This window comes from Carex rostrata, chromosome 13 (assembly GCF_964058835.1).
Source record: "Carex rostrata chromosome 13, lpCarRost1.2, whole genome shotgun sequence".
In the NCBI taxonomy this organism is placed as follows: domain Eukaryota; kingdom Viridiplantae; phylum Streptophyta; class Magnoliopsida; order Poales; family Cyperaceae; genus Carex; species Carex rostrata.
The window spans coordinates 12,246,424-12,264,494 of NC_135930.1; the positions used below are offsets into that span (position 1 = coordinate 12,246,424).

Here is an 18,071-nt window from a genome sequence, read left to right on the forward strand (position 1 = left end):
AATGCTAAACATGACAAGATCGACATGGAAATGTACCAGTCACAGAAAACATAATAATCTTGCAAATATTACAAAACATTACAATCTTGCAAATATAATTAAAATGACCCCCAAATATTACAATCTTGCCAAATATTACAAAACAGCCTTCTCGGAAATCTTCAAAACAGCCTTCTCAAAACAACCTATCAAAAATTTGATAAAAATTCAGATCAGACCCTGTTCTTTATTTTATATCTTAAGGAGCAAATTCAGATCAGCCTATCACAAATTTGGTAAACAACCTTGTTCTTTATTTTATGTTCTCAAAACAGCCTATCAAAATCCTAAACCCTAAACCTGCAACTAAATTATACTGTTCCAAAATGTAGTTTGCAATAAATGAGTGTCCTGATCAGTATTCATTGGTGAAGGGAACTTAAACAAACTATTCATTGGTGCAGATGAAATTGCTAGATATATATAATTAAGAAGATCTGACAATACTTGAGGAACTAAGCTAAGTTTTTCTACTTGTAACAATATGATACTATTAAATCTTGTATTTAACAATATTTAACAGACCTACTATATGAAAGAAATTTATGAAATTAACAAACCCTAAACCTAAGATATCTAACCAGGAATGATACATAACAGACCTACTATATTTACACAGGAATGATACATAAAATAAATATACATAAACTTAAGAAAAATGTACCTAACCAGCAGTTGGTGAATATATCTAACCAGCAGCTTCGTAACAGAGAGGCGTAACCAGCAACTCAGTATCTGTTCAGGCCATTATAATGCGGCCAAAACAAAGACAGTATCTGTTCAGGCAATTCAGCAAACACCTTGAAAAAAAAAAGTTGAAGCGTCAATTAAATCACTGGAACTTACCGAAAGTACCTTTGTTGGACTCCCATTGAGATTTGAACAATCTTGCTTGTTGCTTAAAGACCTAAAATTCCCAAATAGAAAAGAAAAATAAATAGTCACATTTCAGTGCTAGAATCTGGAACTCAAATCAAACTTTGAGAAATTGCAAACAATGGCATAAAGGGCAAAAGAATGTAAATTTTTTTTAGAATTAACGAACCTACCTGAGTAGAGACGAGTACGGCGGTGGTGACCTTGATCTCTCTCAGCCTATTCAAGGCGTTGATGCACCGATCCACCTCCGGAGAAGCGCCGCCGTCCTCAGACGTAGCGTCAGCCGCCGTCTCTCCGAATGTCTCTGAGGAGATTGAGAGAAGTAGGCTAGGTTAACATCGGAACTGACTACTGAGAGTGAGAGCGAGAGGGAGAAATAATATCGGAGAGTGAGAGTGAGAGCGTAAATTAAATGGACGGTTCAGATTAATATCGGAGATTCGAACCTTACCAGATTCGCGATTCTATCGAATCGAACCATCCCCGGTTCGAATTCGAATTGAATTAATTTCGAATCGAACCGGTTTGAATTAATTTCGAACCGAATTACTTTCGAATCGAATTTTTTTCGAATTTTTTCGAATCGAACTCGAATCGAATCACGAATCTCGAATTTTTTGTGCACCCCTAACTGCAGATCTCAACTTTTGCCCTGTCCAAAATGAAGAAAAATCAATATTAAAAAAAACAAAAGTTTGTCATGTTTACAGATATATAGATCAACAAAATAAATATTAATAACGAATTGTAGTAAATTAAATTGTCATGAATTAATGGATGATATAGTGATATATATATTTATAGAAGAAATTTGTGACGAATGTATAAAGACCAAACATGTTAATTAATTAAATTGCCAAAAGTTTTCAAATGGCTGAAAGAAACATTTTTCCAAATGGTTTAATTATTCTGTGCAAATTTCAATTAGATGATTAAAAGTGTAAATGATGTTTCGAAAACAGTATCTAACAAGTAACATCAAACCATGCATAAAAATCCATAGAATTAATACCTGGAAATTAATTGAGCAAAATGTATAAACTAATTAACTTTGATTTTTTTTTTTTTTTTTTTTTTTTTTTTGAAACCAAAGCTCACTTCAGAAATAGTCAAAATAAGATAGTAAAGTATGTAGAATCAAAATAACCGGTCAGTATCTTTATCCCCAAATTAGATAGAAATTGAATACCTCCACCTTTTTTTTTTCCCATTAATTTTGTGCTTTCTTAATTTGCTCACTTTCAGAAATTCTAATCCAGGAGCCGACGAAATTTCCAGGACAGTTCGTTCTTGTATTCCGCTTAATAATTTGCTGACTTAATTTGGAGCTTTTGCTATTTATTTCCAGAAATTCTTAGCTTTGCAAAATACTTGTTATTTTCTCAGAACAATCAGGCTATACAGCTCAAAAGCAAGAAAGGAAGAAAGGAAGTTCTGTGCATCCATCGTGGAAAAATCCTAACAAATCCAGTACTAGAGTTGCTCTTGAATCGAGTTGAGAACAACTTAGATTCAACTCGCAAACTTTTAAACCGAGTTGAGTTTGAATTGCTAATTCAATTATGAGTTAGAAACTCTAATTTGAAATCAGCTCGCGAGCAATTCAAGTTGAGAGGAGTCGACTCGTGACTCATAATGTAGTACATAGTGAAACAATCTAATTTAATTATGGAAGTGTCTAATTGTCCACAGACTTTTGTCCACCACTTGTCCACAGCTTTGACTTGCGCGAATACTGTAAAACTACTTCTACATGCTGTATAATTATACAATATATCACATAAAATGTATCAGTTAAAAACAAAACATCCAGCAACTATTTAAAGTGGTCACATGATAGTTAAAAACACATTGCAACTTGCACAACAAGACAAAAAAGTTATACTTTCAAACTGTACTTTCAGAAATTGCAGTTATATAGGAAGTTATTGACAGTTAATGTTAGTTATTAATAGTTATTTTGACAAAAAAACGTGATAAAATGACAAAATTAAATTTTCCAATTATTTTTTTTTTCTCGATTTAATGAACACACAATAAAATCATCAAAACATTGAATACTGTAAAATTGACTACTTTATCTATAAAAATAAAATGTACAAACTATAAAATTACATATATGCAAAATTCACAGATGAAAATGATAAAATAAAATGTTAAAAAAAATTAATTTTCAATACTGTAAAATTATCAAATTAAACTGTGAAATCAAAAGGTAAAAACTATAAAATTATAAAATTGTAAAATTAGCAGATTAAATAAATTTTTAAAAATATCAATTTGCAATACTGTGAAATTGTAAACTTAAACTGTAAAAATAAAAAGTAAAAACTATAAATTTAAAATAATATAAAATTAGCAGATGAAAACGATTAAAATACAAATTAAAAAACATAAATTTTCAATACTGTAAAATTGTGAATGTAAACTGTGAAAATAAAACGTAAAAACTATAAAATTACAATAATTTAAAATAAGCATATGAAAAGGATAAAATAAATTGTAAAAAAATACAAAATTTCAACTTAAACTATAAACATAAAATATATAACTTACAAACAATCAATACTGTAAAATTTCTAAATCTAAACTATAAATCAATTCCATGTGTACTGTAAAATTTATGAATCTAAACATATATACATCATCTGTTCAACAAAACAACAATATTCACTACACACAACATCTATTCAACACAAACCATAATATTCACCACAAAATAGCAAACCTAATTATATCATTCAACATCCAGAATATCATAAAAAAAAAACTAGCGTTCTTCAAAATACCATCCTGCAAAAAGATAAAAATAAATAAATAAGGTTATAAAACTGTGAACTATCTCTATTCTATTATTAAGCACGTTGGGTGTCCGATCCGCCAACGGCTACGATTGAGATATGAAACTTCGGATTTGATCTCAGCTCTCCAATTACATATTTTGTCTTCTGTTGATTAAATACATCTGTTTTATGTATATAAGTCTAAATTTAGTTAAAAACATACCCACCACATATGTTGCCACACGATACGTTACAATTACAATTGAATAAATTCTGAAATTTAGTGATATATTTATCCGTTTCCTTTTTTTTTTTCCATATTTCTCCTCTTCAATTGAGAAGACTCCACCTTCCATTTTCTTATTTATTGTTTCCTTACTTCTTCGTTTCTATACGGATCACAATGAAAATCATTTTTTTTTATTTCCTTATTTCTCTTTCTTTGTTTCTATACATATTGGTGTGGGCAATTTAGAATATATTTCCGATATAGAATATATCAATGTGTGTGTGTTCTAAATTAGAAACAAAGAAGAATATAAATTGGAATGTGTGTGTGAATATATATTTTTCTTATAATACGTGTGTGTGTATATATCCTATACATACACACGATAACACTTTTTATTTATGTTTTTTGATATCATTGGTACTTAAAAATAAAAAATCATCACATCATCAAATTGTTATCAGAGATCACGATTAAAGTTAATTAAAAATACAAAATCATATAAATTTTCTATTAACATGTGTTTTAATTTTTAGATAATTATTATTTTCATTGATATATTTGTTTTTTATAATATGTCGGAGCCGTTGCAACGCACGGGTACGATACTAGTATCTTGTAAAACACTCTACATATAATGTAAAACTGTAAACTATATCCTGTAAAATTGTGAATTATATATATATATATATATATATATTGTAAACCTTTAAACATCAATAATTATAAATACTGTAAAATGATGCATATATCATGTAAAATTGTAAACTATATCCGGTAAAATACTCTACATAACCTTTAAATCTGATTGTAAAATTGTAAAATTGAAATAATGTGAGATCCGATATTGCTCACACAGTAGAGTTGAGCACGATGTCTCGCGTGGAGAGATGACGTCAAAAGTTGTCGCTGCCGTCGTCGAAATTTGAATAGAAAATCGAAGCGAGGAGATCATTCAAAAGTATCCATAGACCAAACTAGAGAGATTAACATAGATATCGTTGTTCAATCACCATCTCTCTTTCTCTCTACGTAGATCAATATAGGTCGAAGAGAGAGAGAATCAAAGTAACAAGAGGCATCTGATTGATCAATAATACGCCAATAATATGTATATCTACGTAGATCAATATTACGTCAAAGGCGACTCATCTTTTGAGTCCAAAGACCAAATCTGATTGATGTTACAAACTATGACCACTTGGTGCACTTCAGTCGCTAGTGTTCTCATCGGAGTTAGAAATCGCGACGAAATAGAAAAGAGGAAGGAAATCGCCTCAGCAGGAAGATAATCTGATCGGAAAAGAAGTTTTTGAAAATGAGATTTAAAAAGAAAAGAGACAATCGGGAAGGAAGTTTTAAATACGTGGAATCTGATAAGGTTTTGAATTTCCGTTGGAATGTGGGAACCGAGTCTGTTAAAATCAGTTAAACGGAAGTGAATAAGGGATGTGGACAGATGGTGGACAAAGACCTTTTCTCATTAAAAATTATGAAAATACTAAAATATCAAAATAGTACATAATTAAAAATTACCAAACAAATATGATTAATTTGAGAAGTGGCGATTTTTTTTTTTAGTTTTAAGCATCAATACAGTAGATTGTGGGAAACAATTATAAGATTTGGGAAAATTAGGAATATATGGATTAGAGATTGGTGCGAGTCCAACCGAGTTGATTTCTAATCAAGTTGGAGATAACTTGAATTCGACTCATAAATCAACCGAGTCAGCAAACTCGAGTCAGTATTAACTCGAGTTATTAGCGAGTTGAATCCGAATTGATTCGGAACTGAGTTTCGAATGGTGATTTTTTTGTGCAACCCTATCTAGTACTATCTTTAATATATTTCTATTATGAAGCAAACACGGTAACAGCGTGATGCATTATTTTTTTTCCTATTTTTGTCTTGTGTTTCTCTCGAAATAGATTTAATTGAAGCATTTACGAGTCCTTTTGTTGCTTTTTTCATTTTAATTAAAACGCCATTGCTAAAGTAAAGATATATACCTCAACTTGAAAGCAACCTTTATTCGCAGAGCAAGACCCTCCTCAAAATTGCTATATACGTTGGGAATAAAAATGAAAGAGAAAGTTGATGAAAACGCAACTTAACGACCCCTCTCGAGAGATCCCCAATTCCGATATATATATATCCACAAGTTTGGTTTGTTTAATTAATTGTTTAGAGAATCGAGGATGGGAGGCGGGGGTTCTACAAAGAGGAGAAATAACTTGGCGTCTAATTCTAGGCCGGGAAAGAACCTGGATAGGAAGTATTATAGAATAGCTGATAACTACGATTCCCTCGAACAGGTCTCTTCTTGTTTCTTGTTTCTTGTTTATTCTAATTAAATTAATTAATTCACACTTGTTTCTTTTCTGTTTACGTACTCTGTAAATTTAAACAGACTAGGGCAGGATCATGTTATCTCAAAAACAAACAAAGTTCACTTATTATTTTGGAGTACTTTTTTTGAAGTAGCTAGTCAATGGAAAATTCTCAAATTACAGTTTTACAGTACTATACATTTGATTGTTGATGGAGTAAGATATTTAGCGCTTTTTTTCTTACACAAATCTAAAACACACTCTATTACGTACATAATCAACTTACAAATTGTTGCACTATCAATTGCAACTTTTTGGTTCTTTTATTTGGAATAATTTGAAATAGAAAAATCCTAATTGACCCCACAAACTGTAAAAAGGGTCAAGTAATAGATAGTTCTTCAGATATACTGCCAATGCCAAACCCTTGATCCAAGGTGGTATTGTCAGTCCAATAATAACATAAACATGGTCCCACATGCATGAAAATAAGTCAATTTCATGTATGCCCTTATAGAACCACAAATTTCTGTTCTTAACATTTACAAAATATGAAAATATCCCCCACAGACCATCTTCATTTTCTTTAAAAGGTGCTCAAACTTTGCTTTTTTCCCTACACATCTCTCTTTGAAGACTAATGCCTGCCTCTTCTGCCCCTAATTAATCTATGGATGGCTTCTCTAGCGATGCATTTTAATCTTATGTAATATGTGTCATTCTTTTTTGAAGACATAAATTAGCACCTGTGAATCAATTATATCTACAGTGCAACTTTCTTTCGAACCTTTTCTTGTGTTGATGAAACAGAGGGAAAAGTAAGGCGCGTAATGAAAATAAAAAAAAGGAAAAAAATGTACAGTTGTTGTGATTTCCTGAAAAATAAAATTAAACTGAATTGGACCTGGCTGGTTACAGAAATATAGTATATTCTTTTGGTTTAAACTTATAATTAAGATTAGTATCTTATATATTATAAAAAATTTCCTTGTATTGCAGGTTACAGAAGCTCTATTAAATGCAGGTCTAGAATCTTGCAATCTCATTGTAGGAATCGACTTCACTAAAAGCAATGAATGGACAGGTACCCATTTGATACAATTTCAGGTTATATGAGAGAAAAAACCAGCATTATTGTGTACTCTCTTTGTTTATTTGGGGATTATTAAGATTTTCAGAGGCTTGATTGAAGTGTAAGGTTAATTTCAAAGTATACTTCATAGGGGTTTAAATGTTTTAGCTTTTTTTCTGTTTTTTCTTTTGGAGAAAAGGTAACAAGTCATTTAATGGACGTTGCTTGCATCACATCAGCGACACTCCAACTCCTTATGAGCTTGCAATTTCAATTGTTGGGAGAACTTTAGGAAAATTTGATGATGATAATTTGATCCCTTGCTTTGGATTTGGCGATTGTAAGGTTCTTAACCCTTCTTCAAGCTAATCTTTCTAGGAAAATTAGACCATGACTCTATCTCATTGAACCAATACGGCAGTGAATTGGTACCAGATTTATAGATAATATGATTCTTTTTACTAGAGATATTTTCTTTGAGCTATTTTAGTTTGATAATTTTTCATCTTCTATTGTTGGGGTTTGTTAAGTTAGGCACAGGGTGCCGATTATTATAGAATAGTAAGAGGTTTTGTTTGTGCTTCTTTGTTGTAATGGTTTTTCATTTTCCTTTCAGCAACGACGCGTGATGAACATGTGTTTGGTTTTTTTCCTGACCAGAGGCCATGCAATGGATTTGAGGAGGTGCTATATCGATATAGAGAACTTCTCCCAGTCTTAAACTTGTCTGGTAATTTACTATCCTGCCCTACTTTGTTTAATTTCAGTACATTTGTTAAATCACAGGTTGGTCATTTGATATATACTTGATATGTTAGAAAGACACCACCTGTTCAATGACAATAGCGCTTTAATCAGAAGGAGCACCTAAGAATTGAAAAATAGCGAGTACTCGATGAAAAATAATGAGCATCCTAATAAAATTTACTAGTAGAAAAGCTGCATTTAGTGTACTGATTAGCTAGTTTCAAATAAACCCAAGGACGTTCTTGTTATATAGCTGACCTGCATGACATCCAAAATTAGATTCCATAGAAGTCGAAAGCTCTTAAGCTTATTATTATTTCTTCAGGACGAACATCATTTGCGCCAATTATCAAAATGGCCATGACTATAGTCGAACAGAGTGGCGGGCAGTACCATGTTCTACTCATCATAGCTGATGGACAGGTTTGAATTAATATAATTACTTTTTCTGATCATGCTTTTGAATTATTTTTTTCTACTCATCATAGCTGATGGACAGGTATGAATTAATATAATTACCTTTTCTGATCATGCTTTTGAATTATTTTTTGGAAAAATGATGACATATTCCCCAATGTGTTTTACAGGTTAGCCGTGAGCATGAGAAAAAGACAATTAAAGCTATTGTAGAAGCCAGGTACCTTTTCTTGTAGTCTAAGCCTTTTAGCAATAAATGTATACGATGTGGTACTTCAAGTAGTGTTATTAAAAATAAATTGGATTTGCAGCAAGTATCCATTGTCAATTGTGCTGGTTGGAGTTGGGGACGGGCCATGGGAGACGATGAAGCAATTTGATGATAACATCCCTAACCGTTGCTTTGACAACTTCCAGGTTTGCTCTTTATTCTTCTGATTTTTGTAATAACTAGAAAGAATAAATCTGAAAAAACATAGAAGTCAAATATTCCTTTAACAAAAGACAATGATCACTAACCAATTGGGTATCAAATATCAATTTTCATTTATTTCATTATCCTTTAGAGAAATGACTGTAAACTTTTTTTTTTTTTTAATTTCATTATTAATGGAAGTTATTTGGGAATTGAACTTTAAATGCACAGCTCATGTATCTGATACAATCTTTAATTACAGTTCGTAAATTTCACTGAGATAATGTTGAAGAGTTTGCCCCAGTCGAGAAAAGAGGCAGCCTTTGCTCTTGCTGCTCTCATGGAAGTACCGGTACAGTACAAAGCGACATTGGAATTGGGCCTCTTAGGGTGAGATAGTAGTCTCTTTTTCTTCTTTTCTTTTTCCTTTTCATGTTGATGTGTAGCTAGATGTGGTGCACTGGTGGGGTTGGGTCAGATCTACTTGGTTGAGTTCATTTTGGTCCAGTCAACTTTAGGTTACATTCATTTTGAGGTCTTGGGTTTTTTGTGTAGTCTCATAGTCTTACCAGGGGTATGGTACAGTCTAGTTCAGGTCAATCCAGGAACTGTGCTATTTGGTTTTGGGTTGCAAACTGTTCATGTTTAAGACGAGCCATTTCCATTTTTTTTAACTGGCAAAATTAATTTATAGTGTTGCCATTTTTCTCTCTTATGTAATGATCTCAAACTCTTTTTATCTTTTGCTCTCTCAGGTGTAGGCGTGGAAATTCACCAGAGAGTGTTGCTCTGCCACCACCAAGGTGTCCTTCTAGAAGCAGCGAATCTACTAAATTACAATGGAATACTTTGCCACCTCTTTCTTACACCATGACTGATCCGGACACCTCAACAGTTTCCACCGACTTGGGATCCAGTTCTACCAATGATAATCAGGTACACATTTTTTCATAACTAAATAAGCATTATCATACCTGCTCATTGTATCATACCACTACATTAGCCAGGCCCATGCTGGTATGTACCGGTAGAAGTTGGATTCAATGGTCTACACTCTGATGTTTGTCCAATATTCTGTTTAACTCTATTATTCCTAGTTTCTGCTAAGTATGTATTTACTAAGGAACATAAAATCTGTATAGTATGTATACAGGCAGATACCAAACCCATGAGACAAGCTAAAGGTTTTCAGGCAAACATTATAATATTTTCCTGTTGTTATCAAAGTACTGTTGTCTGGTAATTTAGATATTAATCATATATATTATTATGTTGTTGAAGGAATGATTGAACCTTTTTTTTTTCCCCTTGAAACAATTAATGGTGAATAATTTGGATGTTTTATCGCGGACAGAATTGCCCTATTTGCTTTGTTAACCTGAAGAATATGGCTTTTGGTTGTGGTCATCAGGTGTGCTCTCTCTCCTATTATTTAGTTGCTTTCTTAATATTAAATGTGATTTGGGTGGTGAGATACTAATTAAGTTTTATCCCAGTAGTCCTTTGTGCTAATGATGTAGCTTTATATATAGAAATTTCTCTATGTACTTGTGCTGTACTGAATAACACAAACATTAGAAGATGCATGCGTTGATCGATGTTTCTTGTCTTCTCATCATGCAGACATGTCACGACTGCGGGCCAAGCCTTCAAACCTGTCCTATTTGTCGCACCCCAATCCAAACAAGGATTAAACTATACTAAATGTATAACATGGAAAACCTATCTGTGAAAAATGACAACTTTGGAAGACAAGAAATGCTAGTAAGGTAGAAAATACAAGCCTGGAGTAGAAAACTGGAAAAACAATGCAGAAATTGGGGTAATGTGGATATTTATTTACTTTGTTAAATCTTCCTCGTAGACTGGTAATACTGAGGTTTTTATTTCTGTTAATAACTGGATATCTTATGATTCTTATCTATTCGGTCCAAGGCTAGCTCCTTGTGGTTTTAAAGTTTTTTTTAGTTGCAGGCATATCCCTACTGGTAGATTTTTTTGAATTTTTTTTTTTTTAGATGTAATACAAATCAACTCGAGAAGTGCATAATTGTGAAAATGAACATGCTCTCTTTTTGCCACTACAAATGCCAATTATCTTAAAAGGAAGCTGCTCGTCACTAGAAATGCAGAATAATTAGTTCGGCTAAGTGCAAGTTCAATTTTAGACCGGCTTAAGTTTTAACCTTCCATTTGGTGATTTAATTTATTCCGTTGGAACCCGCTAGCTGTCAGTGAAAGAATCCTTCTCTTTTCTCTCTCTATTAAATTGGAATAAACAACTTGTGCCGATCTAATTTTATTCTGCAACCAAACACCCCCAAGGATCCAAATAGTTTCACATAAGCGAATCTAGCGCGGTGTACTGGCTTGCTTAATAAGTAAATATAACCTTTAATGGCCCCCAAAATAATATATTTGATACAAACGATTTTATTCTCTCAATCATGATATCATATCATACAATATATATATATAACATCAGAAGGTCTCGTAATTAAAATACAAATTTCAGCACACCTGCATGCAGCCCCTTATCCCAGAGTTTGAACCTTGTCTCTAGTAGTGAACTCGAACAGTTGCGCATCAGAGTTCAGACACGGGCCTGCAAATAGCACATCCTCAGGTCCAACGGCCAAGCACAATGAATTACCATTCTCTAATTTCGTATACACATGAGTTTTTGTATCCGAATTTGAACTCGAATTCATGTCCCACTGGGAATCAGATTCAGAGCTGTTAATGCTTAGCCTGGTTGGCTTGTCAGATCCAGTGGCTTGTAAGCAGTAGTAAGTGCCTTTCACAGTCAGAAATTTTTGCGGGGTGTATTCCCATGCATCAGATTCATTGCAAGGACCAAGCTTGAGTGGTGCAGTTAGGGTTGTACGCAACACGCAGTTGCCGGTTGATGGATGGAAGATTACATTGGATGGGCGCCTTGCGGTGAGAACTGTACCTGTAGTTGTAACAGGATTATTTTTTAGGAATGTTTATCTCAATATGTTGATTCAAGAATTGGCAAGGAATCAAGTTGTGACTGCTGAGTCATACTCAGATTGAATCCAAGAATTGCTTGATTTAGTACACTGATTAAATTAGCAGCATGTACCAGTAATATTTGTGGGAAGTTGAGTTTTACTAAAAACTGCAATCCGATCAGCAGCAAATGTCAGTTTTGCAGAGCACAAGTAGCTGGACATCGATCGCCTTACTAATTAGATCAGCAATGGGTGTGCGTTGGTTAACAATGCATGAATATAAAAGGAGCTGAAGTGAAGTGAGTAAATAACCTGTTGATTGGGAGCGGGAAAGGGAAAGAAGGGGCGAAGAAGAGGCCACGTCGGAGAGAGCGAAGCCAGAACAGAGCAGCACCACCTGAGGTATCAGCAACGCCTTCATCTCTTTTCCTTTTCCTTTTCCTTATCCGACTTTTTTTTTATTTTTTTTTCCTTCTCTTTCCTTTCCTTTCCCATGCGCAATCTTTCCTTGGAAGACCCTTTTCAACAACGGCAACAGTGCAACGCCACATAAGTACATAACATAATGGGGGGAATTTCATATATCCCCCTCAAAAACTTCAATATTACGTATTTCCCCCTCAAAAAACTATAATAACATATTTACCCTTCAAAAAATGAGAAACTCACATATTTATCCAAAATCACTAAACTAGTCAAATTTAATACTTAAAGTTAAATAAACAATAGTAATTAACGAAATAGGACCATTTTACCCCTCTTCTTTCTATCTTCTCTCTACCCATCTGCTCCAATTTCTAGCGCCAAAACAGATGCTCCCAAAATTTATGCCGCCAAATCCTTTCCCCTCTCTCTCGCTATAAATTTCTCTTCTCCTCTCACAGAAACTTTTTCTCCAAAGAAAATCTGGAGCCTCACCCCTCTCGCATATGGCATCGTCGCCCCAATCTTCGCTTGTTCCGAGCCTCTATGATATAGCATCAGACTTGAACGGCCAATCTTTATTTGCTCCGTACAATGCCGATTATGTAGACTTGGTTGCGAGCGATCCCTCGAGACCTAGATGGGAGAACATGCCTAATTCACCTACTATCGAGTAAGTACTAATTTAGGTTTTCATTTCTCTGATAAGCGCCCTGTCCTTCTCTGATATCAGCATTTTTTTTGTTATTTGAGTAATTTCATCAATTTCCCTTGTAGCCGTTGAAACTTAGTAAGTAATTTAATCTATTTTCCTTGTATCCCTTGTATCCGTTGAAACCTGACATGCATGAAATTTGGGGTCGAATTATCAAGTTCTCCCATACACTTGCAAATTATCAAGTTTCTGGTTTTCATCAACGTAGATACCTATATATACAGGTTTATTGTCTTCTTTGAAATTTAGTTGTTGGTTCAAGTTTATTAAATCCATATACTCTGATGTTTACTGTTTTTGGTTATTTTTAGGCAAATTTCATCGAAGTATAAACTAAAATTGAAATATGGAGGTTTCTTTTGATCAATCAAGAACTCTTGTAGGAAAAGATATTGTTTTGGCTCTCAAAAAAGCATATATATGGAGAGTTGTTCGTACAATTTGAATGACCTAATTGACGAGGTGATGAAGCATTATCCTTCAAAGAGCAATCTGGTTTTTACCTCACTTTTTGTCGACAAGTATGCCAACCAACAATCTTTCATTGAACTTGATTCTGATGACAACTTCAAGGTGATGCTTAGCATGTACGAGGAGGAGAAAGAAGTAACCATTTATGTGAGGGCTGAAAAAAATATCGATAGAAATGGATTACTGCAAAGGTAAGTGCATATTTTTTGTAAGGGCTGAAATCAATATATATAATTATGCATTTTGTTGCACTACTAAATTGTAAGTGCATATTTTTTGTACAGTGAACAACATGAAGTTTTCAACGAGACACATGGAGATGACGATTCAGATTATTGCCCCTCTGAAGAAAGCTATCATAGCCGTTATAGTATTGATAGTGAAAATGAGTTGCCTAATTACAAAGGTGAAACTTGTGAAGATAGCAAGAAAAATTCAACCATGGAAGTAAACTCAAAGTTTTCAAATGTGGTTGCATTTAGAAGGGTTCTAAATCATCATGCATTGATGAATGAGTTCCAGTACTTTATTGAGAAAAGTGAGCCGACACGATTTACAGCAAGATGTGCAAGTAGAGAGTGTGAATGGCAGATTCATGCCTCTATCCTACAAGATGGTGTTACTTTTGAAGTAAGTACTTAATGTATCAAGTTTTCATAGTTTTTGTACTGTGGATGTTTTTTTTTTTGTGACTAATATTATTTTTCAATCTCTTGTTTTTCATTTGCATAGGTTAGAAGATTGATTGATAAACATTCATGTACACAAAGCAACAAATGTGGTAATAAGTTTGCCACTCAAGGATGGATTGCTAGTGTAGCTGTTGATAAGTTAAAATCTGATGGGGATGTCTCTGTTGCCGAGCTCAAAAGATGGCTAATGAAGAATTACAATGTTGACGTGCCTTACATGAGAGTTTTTAGAGGAAAAGAGCAAGCTTATACCGATATGTATGGTAAGTGGGGGAATGCATGAGGATGCATGAGGATTAGTTTATCGGATTAGTTTAGAAGCAGCTATCAGATTAGTTTATCCTAGTGTCGAGCACAGAGAATGCATGAGGATCTGTACCCGAACAAAATACTAAACTGTTGACCATAATTTAGAAAGGCTTGCACCAAAAAAAAAATACTAGATTGCTGATCAGGCTTTACATGTACCAGCAGGGTCATCTTCTTTAATGTTTCCCCTTTCTATTTTTAATGCTAACTTTGTTGTAGATTTAATTTTTATGTCAACAAAAATATATATTGATCAAGTTGGTAGAATCATGAAAAACGAAAGTTTATTCAATTTAGAAGGACAGAAATTAATATAAATAGATATAATTACACGTTTCAGAGACAGAATTGGTAAAAGAAAAGTACAATTTTGGCAATAAGTGTTATGTGAATGCTCCTTGCACTAGAAGGGCTTATACCAGAAACTATTGACCAGAAAAAGTACTACACTTTAGAAGGGCTTGTACCAGAATTTCAATTGTTGGGTTTAGAAGTACTAAACTGCATCTTAGTAACACTTCTAAGATTTGTATTTTTTTTTCTATTTTAATGTAGAACTTAGGTGAATATGAAGTTTGTAGAAGTAGTGACAACCGAGCTGAAGTCAAGTACAAGGGGAAACGTTGGGAGGTTATTTTAGATGAAAAAAAATGCTCATGTCAGGTTTGGCAAGTTAGAGGTATTCCATGTGCGCATGCAACATCCTTTATTGCTTTCACAAGGGATATTAATTGGGAGAAGTATGTGGATCCATACTTCACAATCGAGAAATGCAAAGCCGCTTATGCCATAGAAATTGCTCCAATGCCTGAAAAGGATCAATGGATGCATGGAGGAGCAGAGGAGGAGAAGATATATTCACCTACCATCAAACGTCCGCCTGGACGGCCTAAAAAGTGCAGATTTGTTCCATCTGACGAACCGAAGAGAAAACACAAGTGTCGGCGTTGTGGTATGTACGGTCATCATCAAAAGACCTATAAGAACCCAGCACCTCTCGTGACTACATCTCAAGTATCTGAATTTGGTGACTCTCAAAATACATCTCAACCATCAACTAGTAAAAGGTTATCAAACGTGTCTATATTCTCATTTGGTTAATTTTTAGAAATTAAATCTCAATATTTATGGATGCTATTATAGTTTTGTAAATATTGACAATATTTATTTTAATTAGGGGACAAGGAAATAATTCACAAGCACGTCGGAGTAAGAAGTCAAAGCCGTGTGATGTCATGAGTTGATGATGTTTGATTGTTTAATAGTTGTGATGTCTACTAATTTTGATTGTGATTATAATTGCCAATACTTGCACTTTGTATGTTTAAAACTTGCTGGTATTGCAATGATGCTTTTGGAACATACGTAGTAGTAGATATTTTTAGGTTATTTTACTTTTTGCTACTTTGAAATAGCTTATGGTTGGTTATATGAAATGTTATATGAAATCTACTAAAATATAGATTATGAGAAATTGGTTGTTTTGACTTATATATGTTGAAAAGAAATGTGTTGTGTTGTATTTTATATGTATATTGTTTACTGGTATAGCTTGAAAAAAAAAACCATTTTCAGATTTATTTCCTAAGCATATTCAGTTTACAAGCCACTGAGTTGACTCGAACTCAACTATTTGTATAGGCATTTATTTCCCAAGCATTTTCAGATTCTATTTGTATAGGCAGAGTTGACTCGGACTCAACTCCATTGAGTTTACAAGCCATGCATATTCAGTCATCGTCATCTAGCTTTTTTGATTAAAATTCGTTTTGGCGCATCTGTTTTGGCATTAGAAATTGAAGCATTGTTTTGGCGCTAGAAATTGGAGCAAATGGGTAGAGAGAAGATAGAAAGAAGAGAGGGGTAAAATGGTCCTATTTCATTAATTACTATTGTTTATTTAATTTTAAGTATTAAATTTGACTGGTTTAGTGATTTTGGGTAAATATGTGAGTTTCTCATCTTTTGAAGGGTAAATATGTTATTATAGTTTTTTGAGGGGGAAATACGTAATATTAAAGTTTTTGAGGGGATATATGAAATTCCCCCTAACATAATGGAGCATGTGAAAGGTAGCTTTGACTTTTGACTTATCACATGAATATGATTTATGTACAAATAAGCATTTTTTTAGTTAACTTGGTTATGACTAATGACTATATATTTTCTATCTTCTGTTATTGTTATTCTACAAGTACCAAGTAAAATTAACAAAATTAAAAATTTAGAATGGTTTGAATTCAAGTTTTTTGAATAACAATTAATTTGTTTTTCCTCTCCAGTCCAGTGAAGCTGACATGCACAGTGGGTTTCAAATTTCAAAATGAACAAATTTCTCTCATGCCGCTGGGCGCTGGTATATTATATGGTTGCCTGGTTCCATCGATTTATTTCTCTTGCGGTGCCTGTATAGTATAGATAACCGTGTTGTCATTGTGGATGCACTGGGAATAGATCACATATTTATTTCTTGAACATGGAAGCATGGAATGGAACACATGTTTAGATTGCACCGTCCGATCAGAAAATCTGGCCTCACAGTAAAATGTACATGACCCTTTAATAGTCGTGCAGAATTTTATCAGACGGTTCATGTCTGCATGTTCGCATCTCTAGTTGACGTTCGCATCTCCCAACCATTTTAAATGCCATCTGTGTCTGCATGTTTGCATCTTTTCTTCATACGCGAATCTTACCAAATATCAACGGTTGATATCTCAATAACATGTTCCTGTTATTTCTTCGAATAACAGTAGATTTATTTCCCGGAAAAAGAGGGTCACTGTGCACTGACTCACTGAGTCACTGTGCTGCCTCGGTGACACGGAGAAGAAAATATTTGTCGGTAATCTTATGTGGTAATGTTCTTTAAATATATATATATATATATATATATATATATATATATATATATATATATATATATATATATATATATATATTATTAGTTCAAGAAAGCTTAAGCCTTAAGCTTGCTAAAATGGTTGATGAGCTTAAATTTAAAATTTATTAGGTCTTGAACGATAATTCTAAACTCTAAACTATTGAAACTTAGATGTATTGATATACTAAATTTATTAATTTTATCTGTAAAATAAAAAAAATAAAAAAATCAAATGTATTGAATGTATTGTATAACTTGTAAACTTTTATTTTCGTCATCTATTAATTTTTGTACTAATTAAATTTGGAGATTTATGAATGCAAACTGTAAATGTGTCAACTTGTGTAATAAATTGGCTGATTTATATTCATTGTTTGAAGTTGTATCTACCAACCATCCTAATAAAAATAAGTTCACACTAACTCCACCCTTTAGGGAGATAAAAAAATATAAAATTATATCACTAGTACGTCTATCTAAGAAATGAGGAGTACAGTCAGAGATAGAACAAAAAAAATTAGTTAGGGAGGACTCAAACTTACAATGCATAATTTAATTATTAATTTATAATTAGTAGAATTTGAACTCAAAACCTCTCAATTACAAATATAGATTTAACCACTAGATTACAAACACACACACTAGTGGAGAACATACAATTAGTGTCGCCTTAAAAAACCGACAC

The 18,071-nt window shown here is 33.2% G+C and overlaps 2 protein-coding genes across 2 annotated transcripts; one reads left to right on the top strand and one right to left on the bottom strand.

Moving 5' to 3' along the window:
• The first annotated feature begins 6,127 nt into the window (after nt 1–6,127).
• Nucleotides 6,128–10,803, top strand: LOC144564105 (E3 ubiquitin-protein ligase RGLG1-like). The gene is made up of 11 exons (XM_078313628.1): nt 6,128–6,248; nt 7,263–7,347; nt 7,535–7,675; nt 7,952–8,065; nt 8,408–8,505; nt 8,670–8,719; nt 8,811–8,916; nt 9,177–9,304; nt 9,670–9,850; nt 10,269–10,325; nt 10,538–10,803. Exons 1-11 carry the CDS (start codon nt 6,132–6,134, stop codon nt 10,616–10,618), a joined length of 1,158 nt encoding a protein of 385 aa, XP_078169754.1. The 5' UTR covers nt 6,128–6,131; the 3' UTR covers nt 10,619–10,803.
• A 522-nt stretch (nt 10,804–11,325) lies between these two features.
• LOC144564106 (uncharacterized) lies at nt 11,326–12,343 on the bottom strand. The gene is made up of 2 exons (XM_078313629.1): nt 12,205–12,343; nt 11,326–11,870 (listed from the first exon to the last, which is right to left on the bottom strand). Exons 1-2 carry the CDS (start codon nt 12,311–12,313, stop codon nt 11,449–11,451), a joined length of 531 nt encoding a protein of 176 aa, XP_078169755.1. The 5' UTR covers nt 12,314–12,343; the 3' UTR covers nt 11,326–11,448.
• Between the last annotated feature and the right edge of the window lie 5,728 nt (nt 12,344–18,071).

Bases quoted from the DNA above. Each gene is read 5' to 3' on its own strand.
- LOC144564105 (XM_078313628.1), top strand. From the start codon at position 6,132: ATGGGAGGCGGGGGTTCTACAAAGAGGAGAAATAACTTGGCGTCTAAT. The intron at 6,249-7,262 runs GTCTCTTCTTGT...CTTGTATTGCAG, and splicing joins ACTACGATTCCCTCGAACAG to GTTACAGAAGCTCTATTAAA. The intron at 9,305-9,669 runs GTGAGATAGTAG...TTGCTCTCTCAG, and splicing joins TTGGAATTGGGCCTCTTAGG to GTGTAGGCGTGGAAATTCAC.
- LOC144564106 (XM_078313629.1), bottom strand. From the start codon at position 12,313: ATGAAGGCGTTGCTGATACCTCAGGTGGTGCTGCTCTGTTCTGGCTTC. The intron at 11,871-12,204 runs GTTATTTACTCA...TTACAACTACAG, and splicing joins TTCCCGCTCCCAATCAACAG to GTACAGTTCTCACCGCAAGG.